At 44.4% G+C, this 15753-nt stretch overlaps 1 protein-coding gene across 2 annotated transcripts in view; it reads left to right on the plus strand.

The window, feature by feature from the left end:
* MICAL1 (microtubule associated monooxygenase, calponin and LIM domain containing 1) overlaps positions 1-15724 on the plus strand; it is a 58833-nt gene extending 43109 nt beyond the window's left edge. For both annotated transcript variants that reach the window (XM_070745163.1, XM_070745164.1), the window contains exons 20-24: positions 4186-4287; positions 6820-6913; positions 7018-7117; positions 10820-10893; positions 14359-15724. In XM_070745163.1, the coding sequence (XP_070601264.1) occupies positions 4186-4287; positions 6820-6913; positions 7018-7117; positions 10820-10893; positions 14359-14513 (525 nt within the window). In that variant the 3' untranslated portion in view covers positions 14514-15724. The remainder of the gene's footprint in view (positions 1-4185; positions 4288-6819; positions 6914-7017; positions 7118-10819; positions 10894-14358) is intronic.
* The last annotated feature ends 29 nt before the right edge of the window (positions 15725-15753 follow it).

A 15753-nucleotide genomic window follows, 5' to 3' on the forward strand; every position in this document is an offset into this window, starting at 1 on the left:
AATTCTCAGCTCCAGCAGTAATGAATTCTGGGGAACATCTGCATCTGGAGGACACAAAACTATGGAAATTTGCCAAACAGCCTTTTAACTATTTTTTTAATATACTAATGTCTATGTCAGTAATGCCGAACCTTTTTTGGTTCACTGGCCAAAAGAGGAGGTATGTGCATGTCTCACCCTTAATTCCATGCGCCCTGCACATGTGCGCATAACCCCCTCCCAGCACACCCATTTTTCGCTCTCCCCAGGCTTCAGAGCTTTTCTAGGAGCCTGGGGAGGGTGAAAACAGCCTTCCCCATCCCCCCTAGAGGCCCTCCAGAGGCAGAAAATGGCCTGTTTTGCAAATTCGTCAAGAAAGGCTAGAAAGGCTCTGAAGCCTGGGGAGAGCAAAAAACCTGGAACTTCCGGTTGACAAACGGAACGTTTCCAGGCCTCCAGGAGGCTGGGAAAGGCTGTTTTTGCCCTACCCAGCTCCTAGAAAAGCTGTGGAGCTTGGTGGAGAGCAAAAAACGGGCCTTTCCCACCCATTCCGGAGGCGGAAAACAGGCTGTTTCCCAACTCCCAGTGGGCCCAGAAATCCCGAAAATCAGCTGGCCGGCACAAGCATGGCTCTGTGGGCCACAGGTTCGCCATCATGGATCTATGTCATTCTGCGATCCCAGAATGCTGTTTTCCCTGTATATATATCATTTACTCTTTTTCTTCTTCTTTACACACATGGTTCTTAGAAAACCCGTTTCTATTTCCTGTATCTTTTTACATATGATAGCTATTTTGTTGTGGTCACCCTGGCGTTTCTTTTACTGTCTTCTCTTAACAACAGTTATCAAGGCTTTGAAACACCCAGCCACTCCTTTCAATAAAAGGCCCACAATGTGGATTAAAGCTGCCTGGCTTTAAATTTCAACACACTTCTTTGAATCCACAGGGGATAGGATTAGTTACTCAAGAGTTTGACATCCTTTTAGCTAGTGATAGCAATCTTCAATTTTCTCTAACAGGGAAGTAAGACTTAGAAAATGGCTACAGGTAATTTAGAATCAGTTTTTCAGTCTCTGAAACAAAAGCAAACATTTCTGTACTAAAATATTGATTCATAAGACTCTTACAAAGTTCATCAGGCTATCTATAGTGAAAACGGGGAATGTCTCCATGCACTTCACAAGTTAAGACTATGTACCGTATTTTTCGCTCCATAAGACGCAGTTTTTTTCCTCCCAAAGTAGGATGAAAAATCAGCCTCGTCTTATGGAGCGAAGATGCAGGCAGGGAGGGGGGGGGAGGCTGCGAATTCGGAAGCGCCATCCCACCGGCTGGCTGGCTAGCTGCTGCCTGGCTCACCGTTCCCCGTAAGCTACGCCCGTGAGCAGGCGTGCACCCCCAAATACACCCGAGCGCCCTTTTCCACGGGCGCGTGCTCCCCATCCCCCTGCCAGCCCGCGGGGAGGTGGGCGGGGGCGGGGAGGTGTGGCAATAGGAGTAAAGGGAGCCGCGGCCGCCCCTGCCTCCCCACGGTGCCTCCGGCCAAATGCGCCCCTGGCTTCTCCACGCTGCCCTATTGCCCGCCCGATCCGCCTCCTCTGCCACCTCCTGCGTTGGGGCGCGATCTGCCTCCTCTCCTCCGCTGCCTCCTTCTGCCTTGGGGCGCAATCTGCCCCCTCTCCAACGTCGCTGCCTTCTGCCTTGGGGCGCGATTCGCCCCCTCTCCTCCTCCGCCGCCGCCTTCTGCCTTGGGGCGCGATTCGCCCCCTCTCCTCCTCCGCCGCCCCCTGCCTTGGGTGAGCAATCCGGGAGTCTGGGACAGGGTGGCTTTACGCCATGAAGAGAAAACGGCCGACTTTTCCCTGCTGCCGGAGCCGTTTCCTCTTCATGGCGCAAAGCCACACAGTCCCGGACTCCGGGATTGCTCGCCCAAGGCAGGAAGCGGCGGAGGAGGAGAGGGGGCGGATCGCGCCCCAAGGCAGAAGGCGGCGGCGGAGGAGGAGAGGGGGCGAATCGCGCTCCAAGGCAGAAGGCAGCCATCTGCCCAGACAGAAAGGAAACAAGAGAGAGAAAGTGAGAAGAAGAGAGAGAAAGAGGGGGAGAGAGAGAGAAAGAGAGAGGGGGAGAGAGAGAAAGAGAGGGAGAGGGAGAAAGAGAGGGGGAGAGGGGGGAGAGAGGGGGAGAGGGGGGAGAGATAGCAAGAGAGAGAAAGAGAGAGGGAAAGGGGGAGAGAGGGGGGAGAGAAAGAGAGGGAGGGAGAGAGAGGAGATAAAGAAAGAGGAGAGAGAGAAAGGAAGAGAAAGAAAGAAAGAGGGATAGAAAGAGAGAGAGAGTGAGAGATGCTCAGTGAGCCTTTCTTTGAAGTTGCCTTTCTTTCTTTCCTTCTTTCTTTTTCTCTCTTGCTCTCTTGCACTTTCATTCTTTTTTCTTTCTCTTGCTTTCTTTCTCTCCTTCCTTCCCTCATTCCATTTCTTTCATTCCCCCTCTCTATTTTTATTTCTCTTTCATTTTCTTTCTTTCTCTCTTTCTTGCTTTCTTTCTTGCTCTTTTTCTTTCTCTCTTTTACCTTCCCTTCCTCTATTTCTTCTTTTCTTTCTCCTTCCTACCTTCTTCCCTCCCTCCCTTCAGTCCTTCCTCTCTTACTCTCCCCTTTCATAAGTTTCCTTGCTTCCTTCCTCTGTTCCTGTCCCTTCCCCCTTTCTTTCTTTCTTTCTTTCTTTCCTTCCTTCCTTCCTTTCCTCCCTCCATTTCTTGCTTTCCTTTTCCTTCCTCCCTTCTTCCCTCCCTCACTCCCTTCTTTCACTCCTTCCTCTCTTCCTCTCCCCTTTTTGGCTCAAAATATTTTTTTTCTATTTTCCTCCTCTAAAATCTAGGTGCGTCTTATCAGCAGGTGCGTCTTATAGAGCGAAAAATACGGTAGTTAACAGACTCTTTAAGAGATGCAGTTTCCATTGCTTAGATAAATGGTCAAATCAATGGAAACTGCAGTTTAATGTTTCCAAATGTAAAATAATGCACTTGGGGAAAAGGAATCCTATATCTGAGTATTGTATTGGCAGTGGAAGGTCTTAAGCATAAAACGTATCAGGAAAGACTTAATGAACTCAATCTGCATAGTCTGGAGGACAGAAGGAAAAGGGGGGACATGATCGAAACATTTAAATATGTTAAAGGGTTAAATAAGGTTCAGGAGGGAAGTGTTTTTAATAGGAAAGTGAACACAAGAACAAGGGGACACAATCTGAAGTTAGTTGGGGGAAAGATCAAAAGCAACGTGAGAAAATATTATTTTACTGAAAGAGTAGTAGATCCTTGGAACAAACTTCCAGCAGACCTGGTTGGTAAATCCACAGTAACTGAATTTAAACATGCCTGGGATAAACATATATCCATCCTAAGATAAAATACAAAAAATAGTATAAGGGTAGACCAGATGGATCATGAGGTCTTTTTCTGCTGTCAGTCTTCTGTTTCTATGTAACTTTAAAAGACTGGAACTTCGTTGATTATTCTCGAAGCTTTGACAAGCCTTTCATCTTTGCTCCATGATCCAAACTAGGTGGTCACAAATCATGGTTTACAATTTGGTTGTGAGCAACTTTTTGAAAAGCTGACCTTTCTGCAGGCAAAGCATGCGGCATTGTTCCTATTACCTAGTAATTTCTAGCCTGCTATGTAGTATATCTGTAGTTTTTGGAGTATTAGTTAAGTTCGCTATATTTTTTCATTATTTTCAATTTTTGGCCTTTCAAAATAGGAAAAAAATTGTGAAGAGATACGAAATAAAATAAGCTTATTTTATTTTGTATCTCCTCACTATTTTTTCCCTGTTTTGAAAGGCCAAATGCCATCATCACAAAAGCATGATGAATTGCAGCATCATATCATTTTATTTATTTCTTGTTCTTGTTTATTATTTGTGGGACTAACAGGCATTGCATCTATTTGATAATCACTGGCGGAGGATTGTATTGCAGAGGTTGGGAACTTCAGCTTGTTCATAAAGCATCTTGATTTTGGGGAATATTTTGACCAATGTCCCGTAAACAGTATTTTATATTTGGGATGCAGGAGTCCAGCTGATTTTAGGAGTTATATAAGCAGCGATGGCTAGTCTGAGTCAATCACTACAGATAGCCGGTAGCTTTTAACTCTTCCCGCGTGACCTGCTCCTTTTTTACCTGTGCTTTTTGTGGCTTGCAGCATTTCCTCAACTTAACTGAAGATACTCAGTATCCAACTTGGAAGAAGACACTGTTGCGACGAGCCAAAGAGGCCGAAATGAAGAGGTTTTGTAAAGCTCAGGTAATTTTCTTTGCCAAGAAATTTATGCAGAATTTATTCAAATAAGGAAATAGATTATTTAAAAAAAACAGAAATCCAAGCACCATGTGAACTGCAGGCTTACTTTCTGCCCTTTGTAGACCTCACCTACAAAAAGATATTGACAAAATTGAACGGGTCCAAAGACGGGCTACAAGAATGGTAGAAGGTCTTAAGCATAAAACGTATCAGGAAAGACTTAATGAACTCAATCTGTATAGTCTGGAGGACAGAAGGAAAAGGGGGGACATGATCGAAACATTTAAATATGTTAAAGGGTTAAATAAGGTTCAGGAGGGAAGTGTTTTAAATAGGAAAGTGAACACAAGAACAAGGGGACACAATCTGAAGTTAGTTGGGGGAAAGATCAAAAGCAACATGAGAAAATATTATTTTACTGAAAGAGTAGTAGATCCTTGGAACAAACTTCCAGCAGACGTGATTGGTAAATCCACAGTAACTGAATTTAAACATGGCTGGTATAAACATACAGTGATCCCCCGGGTTTCGCGATCCCGATCATTGCGAAAGGCTATATAGCGATTTTTCAACCCGGAAGTAAAAACATCATCTGCGCATGCGCGTCCTTTTTTCTATGGCCACGCATGCGTAGATGGCGCCGGGCAGATCAGCTGCTGGGCGGCTTCCCTGGGTCTTCCCCCTCTTGCTGGCGGGAGGGCGAGCGGCGGGCATCAGCGAGGAGTTTGCGTGGGCGGCAGGGAAACCCCAGCGCCGCTTCCCAGCTGAGTCCTGAAGCCAAACGCGGAAGTTCGCTTCAGGACTCAGCTGGGAAGCGGCGCGAGCGAACGGCGTGGGCGGGCGAAGGGCGGGCGCGCGGGCGGGGAAACCCCAGCGCCGCTTCCCAGCTGAGTCCTGAAGCCAAACGCGGAAGTTCGCTTCAGGACTCAGCTGGGAAGCGGCGCGAGCGAACGGCATGGGCGGGCGAAGGGCGGGCGCGCGGGGCGGGGAAACCCCAGCGCCGCTTCCCAGCTGAGTCCTGAAGCCAAACGCGGAAGTTCGCTTCAGGACTCAGCTGGGAAGCGGCGCGAGCGAACGGCGTGGGCGGGCGAAGGGGCGCGCGGGCAGGCAGGCGGCGGACAAGCGGCGGGCGGACAAGCGGCGGGCGCGGCAGCAGCGAGGAGTTTGCGTGGGCGGCGGGGAAACCCCAATCTTCGGCTCCTCGCTGCTGCGGCGGAAGTAAAAACACCATCTGCGCATGCGCAGATGGTGTTTTTACTTCCGCACCGCTACTTCGCGAAAAACCGATCATTGCGAGGGGTCCTGGAACGGAACCCTCGCGATAATCGGGGGACCACTGTATATCCATTGTAAGATAAAATACAGGAAATAGCATAAGGGCAGACTAGATGGACCATGAGGTCTTTTTCTTCTATGTTTCTATCAAGAATACTATGCAATATTGCAAACATGTGTAGTAGCATCTTCCACAAAGATGATGCTCATCACCTTGGACAGCAACCTTGTTTGGCTGCTTTGTTTCGATGTCATTAGAATTGTGCATGGGAAAATAGGAAAGGAAGAAGAGGCAGGGCTGGCATGTAAAACCTTTTCTCTTCAGAGTATAGCAAATAGCACGTAAGACGTCTATGCTGCTTCATAATGCTTTATAGTGCTCTCTGGGCGGCTTACAAGTCAGCATGTGGCCTCCAATAATCTGAGTCCTCATTTTACCCACCTTGGAAGGATAGAAGGCTGAGTCCATCTTGAGCTGGCAAGGATTGAACTTCTGACAGTAAGCAGAATTAGCTTGCAATACTGCATTCTAACCACTGCGCACTTGTAGTAAGATATAACTTCTGAATGTGACATTCCCAGAAACGTATACAGTGTATCCTCAATTTTCGCGGGATCGAACTTCGTGAAAAGTCTATACCATGGTTTTTCAAAAATATTAATTAAAAAATACTTCATGGTTTTTCCCTCCCTATACCATGGTTTTTCCCGCCCAATGACATCATATGTCATCGCAAAACTTTCGTCCGCCTTTAATAAATATTTTTTTAATAAACTTTAATAAATAAACATGGTGAGTAATAATCTAAATGGTTGCTAAGGGAATGGGGAATTGTAATTTGGGGGTTTAAAGTATTAAGGGAAGGCTCGTGATACTGTTCATAGCCAAAAATAGTGTATTTACTTCCGCATCTCTACTTCGCGGAAATTCAACTTTTGCGGGCGGTCTCGGAACACATCCCCCGTGAAATTTGAGGGAACACTGTACCTGTGTTTGAAAATGTGAAGGGATGTTTATGTATCAGCCGTGCTTTTTGGGTTGATTTTGCAAACATTCTTCTGTGACACCATTAATGCCTTAGCCTTGAAGCTATCTGGATCCTACTAAAGATTTACATGTGATGTTATCACTGACTTTTCATAAAAGGGTTCCTTTTCCTGAAATTCCCTCCCCTGCTATAGAATCTGGTTGCAGGTTCCCCTTCTTGCATTTCAAAACTTTGTTCTAATCAATGTTTATTTTGACCAATGTATTTGCAGGCCATCCAGAGGCGGTTAGAAGAGATTGAAGTGACTTTTCGGGAGCTTGAGAAACAGGGCATAAAGGTGGAACAATCTTTGCGAGAACAGGCAGGTAAGAGTATGAAGAACAGGTGCCACAAAGTGGTGTAATGGTTCTTCTTTAAGCTAACCTGTCGGATTTAACTTCTCACACACCCCTCTCGTCATATTCTTTAGGAACAAAGTCTGAACTGAAGAAGCAGTGGATGAACCAGTTGCTCGCATTGATCCAAAAGAAGAACAGCCTGATGTCTGAAGAATCTGACCTCATGATTGAGTAAGGAACTCTGCAAATTATATCAGTTAGGTCTATCAGTCTATAACTCCGAGTCTGCGGAGAGGGGCGGCATACAAATCTAATTAATAATAATAATAATAATAATAATAATAATAATAATAATAATAATAATTTATTAGATTTGTATGCCGCCCCTCTCCGAAGACTCGGGGCGGCTCACAACAAGCGATAAAACAATATTGTACAGGCACAAATCTAATATTAAGAAAAAACTAAAAACCCTATCAATTTAAAAAACCAAACAACACATACATACCAAACATAAATTATAATAAGCCTGGGGGAAAGGTGTCTCAAATCCCCCATGCCTGGCGGTATAGATGGGTCTTAAGTAGTTTACGGAAGACAAGGAGGGTGGGAGCAGTTCTAATCTCCGGGGGGAGTTGATTCCAGAGGGCCGGGGCCGCCACAGAGAAGGCTCTTCCCCTGGGGCCCGCCAGACGACATTGTTTAGTCGACGGGACCCGGAGAAGGCCGACTCTGTGGGACCTTATTGGCCGCTGGGATTCGTGCGGTAGTAGGCGGTTCCGGAGGTATTCTGGTCCAATAATAATAATAATAATAATAATAATAATAATAATAATAATAATAATAATAATAATGATATAACTCATTTTGACCATAGAAAATTGATCCGGCGCTGTTCTCTCATGTGCCACATGAATTATAAGGGAGACCACAAGCCATTTGTGGTTTCTCCTGCCAACAACATAACTTTCAATCAAGCAGGTGGACTAGTTTCTCAGCTTATATTAAAAATGGTCAGAATGACTCCTGGATAGCATGAACAGTATAAACTCCCCAGTTGTGTCCCAGAAAAATGTTAGAAATGTAATTTAACACTCCAAGGAAGGTAATCTGACCTGGAGCATTCCATGTCAGATTACCTGTTTCACACTCCAAAGAAGGTAATCTGTATTTGTATTTGAATTTGTATTTATTAGATTTGTATGCCAACCCTCTCCGAAGACTCGGGGCGGCTAACAACAATATAAAAAGACAATGTAAACAAATCTAATATTAAAAACAATCTAAAAAACCCAATTTAAAGAACCACTCATACATACAAGCATACCATGTATAAATTCTATAAGCCTAGGGGGAAGGGAAAAATTTCAATTCCCCCATGCCTGACGACAGGTGGGTTTTAAGGAGCTTACGAAAGGCAAGGAGGGTGGGGGCAACTCTGATATCTGGGGGGAGCTGGTTCCAGAGGGCCGGGGCCGCCACAGAGAAGGCTGTCTGGTTTCTCTTCAGATCGTATAAATCTTTCGCCTTTTACATAACCAACACTTTGAATTGTGACCGGAAACTGATCGGCAGCCAATGCAGACTGCGGAGTGTTGGTGTAACATGGGCATACCTGGGGAAGCCCATGATTGCTCTCGCAGCTGCATTCTGCATGATCTGAAGTTTCCAAACACTTTTCAAAGGTAGCCCCATGTAGAGAGCATTACAGTAGTCGAACCTCGAGGCGATGAGGGCATGAGTGACTGTGAGCAGTGAGTCCTGGTCCAGATAGGGCCGCAACTGTTGCACCAGGCGAATCTGGGCAAATGCCCCCCTCGCCACAGCTGAAAGATGTTTCTCTAATGTGAGCTGTGGATTGAGGAGGACGCCCAAATTGCGGACCCTCTCTGAGGGGGTCAATAATTCCCCCCCCCCCCAGGGTTATGGACGGACAGATGGAATTGTCCTTGGGAGGCAGAACCCACAGCCACTCCGTCTTATCCGGGTTGAGTTTGAGTCTGTTGACCCCCATCCAGACCCCAACAGCCTCCAGGCACCGGCACATCACTTCCACTGCTTCGTTGACTGGACATAATCTGACATAAAAGTATTCTCCCCAAAAGAGAAAAATTATACTTGACATATTTTTTTTCAAACCTTTCTTGTCAGAATACAACATCAAGTCATTGTCCTTCATTATTTTGGTTATGTTTTACCTAGTTCCAAACAGCCAAATGGGAAAAAATAATAAATACCAGAACCAATGCAGCCTATGATTAGAAATTATAACAATCAGAATCCAAAACAGGAATTAGCTACCAGCTTTTTATTTTATTAATTCAAAACAAAATAAAAAAAAAAGAAAAGCTGCACCACAATAGCACTCAAAGGTTACCACCTGTAAGTCAAAGAATGAATTCAAGTAAGTTCTATCATTTGTAATGGTGATAAAATTTGCATACCATGGTAATTCATAAATTGTAGCCTCTAAACCACAGTGGCTGACTATTAAGACCAGATTTATCAACTATATTTTGGACAGGGTATAGCAACTACATCAGAGGTCTTCAAAGTTGGCAACTTTAAGACTTGTGGACTTCAACTCCCAGAATTCTCCAGCCAACTATGAAATTCCCAAGTCTTAAAATTGCCAACTTTGAAGACCTCTGAACTACATAATGACCTATTGCAACATGACTCAATCACAGAATGCGACTTAAGTCTAAAATGGAAATTCTGAGCATGAATCCCTGAAAACTTGTGGAGAGACAATCTATACTAGAGGATCCCTTAGGGTGAAAGATTTGCAAGAATAATATAAAATAAATATTCCACCGGTAAAATGACCAGTACATTAGAAAAATAACTTGGAAATACTTAATACCTTGCTAGGATACTTCTGTTAGCAAGGCAAATATGCCTCAATTATACTGATGTCATCTACTGCAGTGTTTCCCAACCTTGGCAACTTGAAGATATTTGGACTTCAATTCCCAGAATTCTGGGAGTTGAAGTCCAAATATCTCCAAGTTGCCAAGGTTGGGAAACACTGATCTACTGCATGATCTTCCTCATTTGGTATAGTTTTTGAGATGAGTGTGTCTGTATGTATATACAGTCATACCTCGTCTTACGAACCTAATTGGTTCCAGGGGGAGGTTCGTAAGATGAAAGGTTCGTAAGACGAAACATTGTTTCCCATAGGAAACAATGTAAAGTCAATTAATCCATGCAACAACAAAAAAAAAACCCGCAAAAAACCGCTGCCGCCCGGCTGTCACCTTTTAAAACAGCCTGGGGGCTTCTCAGCGGCCTCCCGAACGCTGAACGCCAAACCCGAACTTCCGGGTTCGGCATTCGGGAGGCCGCCGAGAACCCCCACGGCTGTTTTAAAAGGTGACAGCCGGGCGGCGGGGCTTCTCGGCGGCCTCCCAACGCCGAACCCGGAAGTTGGGGTTTGGCGTTTGAGTTCAGGAGGCTGCTGGGAAGCCCCCCAGCTGTTTTTAAAGGTGATAGCCGGGCTGCGGGGCTTCCCAGCAGCCTCCCGAAGCCCGAACTTTTGCCGAACTTCCGGGTTCGGGAGGCTGCTGGGAACCCCCGCCGCCCGGCTGTCACCTTTTAAAACAGCCGGGGAGCTTCCCAGCAGCCTCCCGAACGCCGAAACCGGAAGTTCCGGTTTGGCGTTCGTAAGACGAAAAAAGTTCGTAAGAAGAGGAAAAATATTTCTGAGCCCTGGGTTCGTATCTCGGGTTGTTCGTAAGACGAGGGGTTCGTATCTTGAGGTACCACTGTACATATATTTATGTTAATACATATTTACATACACACACACATGGGAGGATAGCCCTTTGCAATGAGATCATCAGTACAAAAGCTCCAGGGAAGGGAATTCCTTATATTATCAGGAACTTTTTCTTAATTGTGGATGGTAACAATGACACTTTTTTTTAGTGTGCAAGAGCTGAAGCTGGAAGAGCAACAGTGCCAGCTGGATCAAGAGCTACGGCGCTACTATAATCTGGATGGTAAGAAAGAGCATAGTAGGTTGTTGCAGAGAAAGAGGAGGAGGGTGTGTTGGGTATGTTCTCCACCTTGAGTTGTTTGTAAAATAATAAAAGTAGGACACAAATGAATGAATAAATAAAAAGAGCTGCCCAAGCTCATGGTGACATGAACTATAATAATTTTTGCCCTGAAAATAGCTGCTATTTAATCAGCTCAATTAATTTATAGTCATAATTGTTTTTGTATGGTTTTAGATAACCAAGAAATTTACTATACTATAAATGACAGGCTACAAAATGGTGGAAGGTCTTAAGCATAAAACTTATCAGGAAGGATTTAATGAACTCAATCTGTATAGTCTGGAGGACAGAAGGGAAAGGGGGGACATGAACGAGACATTTAAATACAGTGATTCCTCGATTAGCGCGGGGGTTACGTTCCAAGACCTCCCGCGCTAATCGATTTCCGCGTTATAGTGGTGCGGAAGTAAAAACACCATCTGCGCATGCGCACCATTTTTTTTTCATGGCCGCACATGCGCAGATGGTGGAGTTTGCGTGTGGGCGGCAGGGAAGACCAAGGGAAGATTCCTTCGGCCGCCCAACAGCTGATCTGCTCCGCAGCACGGAAGCAGCGAGGAGCCGAAGATGGGGTTTCCCCGTTGCCCAGGCAAAGGGGAAACCCCATCTTCGGCTCCTCGCTGCTGCCGCGCTGCGGAGCGGATCAGGTGTTGGGCAGCTGAAGGAACCTTCCCTTGGTCTTCCCGCCGCCCAGGCAAAGGGGAAACCCCAAGATCGCTTGCCGCTTGCCGCTTGCCTTATTGCAGCTTGGAGCCTTGCTTCGCCTCCTTCGCTGCAATATGGCAAGCGGCAAGCGGCAAGCGGTCTTGGGGTTTCCCCTTTGCCTGGGCGGCGCTGGGGCCATGCGGAGCCGCTCATCTAGGGGGGCGTGGACCGGCAAGGTGCCCTCCGCTCTCTCTCTTTCTCTCCCTGTTACCGGTGTGGTATAAGAGAGAGAAAGAGAGAGAAAGGAGGGCGACTTGCCAGTCCACGCCCCCCTGGATGAGCGGCCCCGCATGGCCCCAGCGCCGGACTCCGCCGTTGCCTCCGCCCTTGTTCGGCTCTGCAGCTGAGAGGCCACGTCCACCCCCTCCTCGGTGTCCCCGGCACCCAGCGTCCCCACGCCGCCTCCACCTCCCGGTAATGCGCCCGACCTCTGCCTCTCTCTTTCTCTCTCATATACCACGCCGGCAACAGGGAGAGAAAGAGAGAGAGAAATGATAGAAAAAAGTGGAGAAAAAAAGAGAAATAAGAAAATGATTGAAGCAGAGAATGACAGGAAAGAAAGAGAAAGAGACAGAGAAGTGACTCTTGGTGATGACGTATGACGTCATCGGGTGGGAAAAACCGTGGTATAGCAAAAAAACCGTGGAGTATTTTTTAATTAATATTTTTTGAAAAACCGTGTTGTAGCGTTTCGCACTAATCGAGACCGTGCTAATCGAGGGATCACTGTATGTTAAAGGGTTAAATAAAGTTCAGGAGAGAAGTGTTTTTAATAGGAAAGTGAACATAAGAACAAGGGGACACAATCTGAAGTTAGTTGGGGGAAAGATCAGAAGCAATGTGAGAAAATATTATTTTACTGAAAGAGTAGTAGATGCTTGGAACAAACTTCCAGCAGACATGGTAGATAAATCCACAATAACGGAATTTAAACATGCCTGGGATAAACATATATCCATCCTCAGATAAAATACAGGAAATAGTATAAGGGCAGACTAAATGGACCATGAGGTCTTTTTCTGCCATCAATCTTCTATGTCTCTACCAATGTAGCAGCCCTGCTGTGATTGTGAAAAGCCAGGAATCTGGTGGTCATAAGTCACACAGCCCTGAAAGACCCAAAATTGTGACAGTTCTAAACAATCGACCATTCTTGTAGCCCGTCCTTGAACGGGTCCAAATACGGGCTACAAGAATGGTGGAAGGAAATAGTATAAGGGCAGACTAGATGGACCATAAGGTCTTTTTCTGCCATCAGTCTTCTGTGTTTCTATGTTTCTATTTCCATTGGGTAACAAATATACAAAATCGAAAGAAAAACGTTTGTATGTCAACAGGAGTTTTCCAATTGCCTTCTGTGGATAAATATGCATTTGACAGTTTGGCTTTGACAGCATATTTATTATGATCATTTTCAGTGTGATATTCTCAGGATAGGAAATGTAAATAAAAGAAAGGTAGCATATGTTTACCTTCTGATTTTAATTTTTTCCTTTTTAAATAATAAAATAATTTGCTTGAGAATTAGTCAATAGCCCATTCAGTAAGAGGTTCCGTACAGCTAAAAACATTCAAGCATTCATTCCTTGAATGAAAAAAAAAATTGCATTTGGTTATGTTCGCTCTGTGTCCTTGGAATGCTGTCCTGCTGGGGTCAAAAAACTAGGGAAGTTTCTAGTCATTTATTCCTTCATCTGGGTTTTCAAAAGTATGATGAAGTTTTAACTCCCGGGTTTCCACATGATGTATTTTCACTTTAACAAAATAGTAAATAAAGAATAGGGAACTTGCATCTCTTCAGATGTTGCCTCTTTCCCCCCAAAAAATATTTATTTATTTTATTTACTTGTATTTCTAGGCTGCCCTTCCCCAGGGAACTCAGGGCGGCTTACAGCATAAAAAGAATACAAAATAGGCAATTATTAAATCCAGCCATAAAAGCTACATTTGAAAATCCAAAGATTTAAAACCTAATCTTAAAAAACCCAAAACATTTAAAACCATTCAACCAACTTCATCCATCATAGTCATAGTATTCGGCTGGTGCAGGGAAGTTTGGAGGTGTAATCTGGGTATTTGCAATTCCACCAGTTCCTTTTCTGCTTTATTATGTAATTAGTAGCTGGGTACCTGTGCTTTGCTAGAAAACTATGTGATCAGGCTTGAGATAAATTGACAGTTAAAGCTTGAACATTAATGAGTAGTTACAGTCAGCCTCTCCTCTCCCTTAGGCTGGCCCTATTGATCCTCTCCTATCCCCTTCTCCCCCTCAGGATTGCCCCACAGAAGCCTCTCCTATCTTATCCCCTTCTCTCCCTTTCAGGGGGGGAAGAGGAAAATCTATCTTAACTCCTTAGCATGGTGCTAAACTCGCAGCCAGCAGGCCAGATGAGTCATGCGCTGGCATGCCGACAGAACAAAGCTCTTTTCAGGTGGGGAGGGGGAGTAGAACGTCTAATTCCTTAGCATTAATATATATTCTTACACTGTATATAAGAAATACTAATATCTGATGGACATTTTGAAAAATCCTTTCTTAGCAAGAACTTAGAAGCCAAGGGGAACATATGTGCCAAGCTTCAAGTTTGTAAGCTTTATGATTCTGGAGTTTTTGTGACGATGCATGAGTAGCATTTGGCTTTTATATCTACAGAGATTGAATGTTATGGATGGTTTCTTATTCTGATTTTTATTTTAAAGATTCTTTAAAAACTTCTGATGACCATGAGACAGAGAAGACGATCCTGTCCCAACTGCTTGCAATTGTGAATCAGCGCAGTGCTCTCATCGAGATGCAAGAGAGGAAGCGACTCAGTGAGCTTTCTGAGCACGCTCCAATGATGGAAAATGCCTAGAATATTTTAGGTCCGGCTTATCTGGTGGATAAATTTGCTGAATGCCCTTCATATTTGGCATGCGATTCCATTCTAGACTCTGATGACAAGCCTGATCTTTTGCAACGGATGCATCTGATGCAACGATGTTTTATAAGTATTTTAAGGAATAATAAGAAAACTGTAAAACTGCTTTTCATTGTTTGTAAATACAACTGTTGAAGGCTTTAAGAAATCAGTCTATCTGTAGCACTTGGAGGGCCAGTAATATTCAGGAGATGTACATATTATTTAGCTCTAGTTGTATAAAGGTGCAGTTAGCATGCTCCACTTTGACACAGGGCCTCATCCAACAGAAAATATTTCTTTCACCTTACTGCTGAAGGTGACCATGCTTGGGACCTAGATGTGGTAAATTAGGAGCTATATTGTTTAAGTGGAGAATTTTAAAAGCAAAAAAACCCATTATCCTGCCATGAAGTTCAGAGAACCTTTAAAACTTCCCCCAGATAGAGTTGCCCCCACCCTCCTAGCCTTTCGTAAGCTCCTTAAAACCCACCTCTGTCATCAGGCATGGGGGAATTGACATGTTCCCTCCCCCTAGGCTTATAAAATTTATGCATGGTACGCTAGTATGTATGATTGGTTTTAATTTGTGGTGTTTTTTAAACTAACTTAAATATTAGATTTGTTTTACATTGTATTGTTATTGCTGTGAGCCGCCCCTAGTATGCGGAGAGGGGCGGCATACAAATCTGATTAAACTTAAACTTAAAACTGTTCAGAGTTGTATTCTAAAGCAGAACAATTAGTTAAAATCTCTTGAAGGATACACAGAATCAGCAGACTATTTCAGAGAAAAGAAATAGATACCCTAAAATAAAAATTAAAAATGCCATCATCAAAGGCCTTCTGTTGTAATAAATGCGTAAGGAGAAATATATATCACTCACACATTTTTTTTCATGTGCCTACAAGCATAAGAGATGCTACAGGGCAAGATCTTGAAGCTGGACAAGTACGGTTGCAAAATGCATGCTCTTCCTGCAAAATAAACAATGAATAAAGATGCAGATCGCAATATACACTCCTGAAGAAAATCTTAAAGCGAACAGATGTTATTTGGTAACTAAAGCCAGTTTACAATCTGAAAGTTGCTACTTCTGCATGGATATAAGCAAACTGATTTTTCACAGACTCGCTCCAATAAACATAATGGAGTGAAAAGAAAATGCTCTTCTGTCTTTTGTCATCCAAGTTA

The sequence above is a fragment of the Erythrolamprus reginae genome, chromosome 3 (genome assembly GCF_031021105.1).
Source record: "Erythrolamprus reginae isolate rEryReg1 chromosome 3, rEryReg1.hap1, whole genome shotgun sequence".
Classification (NCBI taxonomy): Eukaryota; Metazoa; Chordata; class Lepidosauria; order Squamata; family Dipsadidae; genus Erythrolamprus; species Erythrolamprus reginae.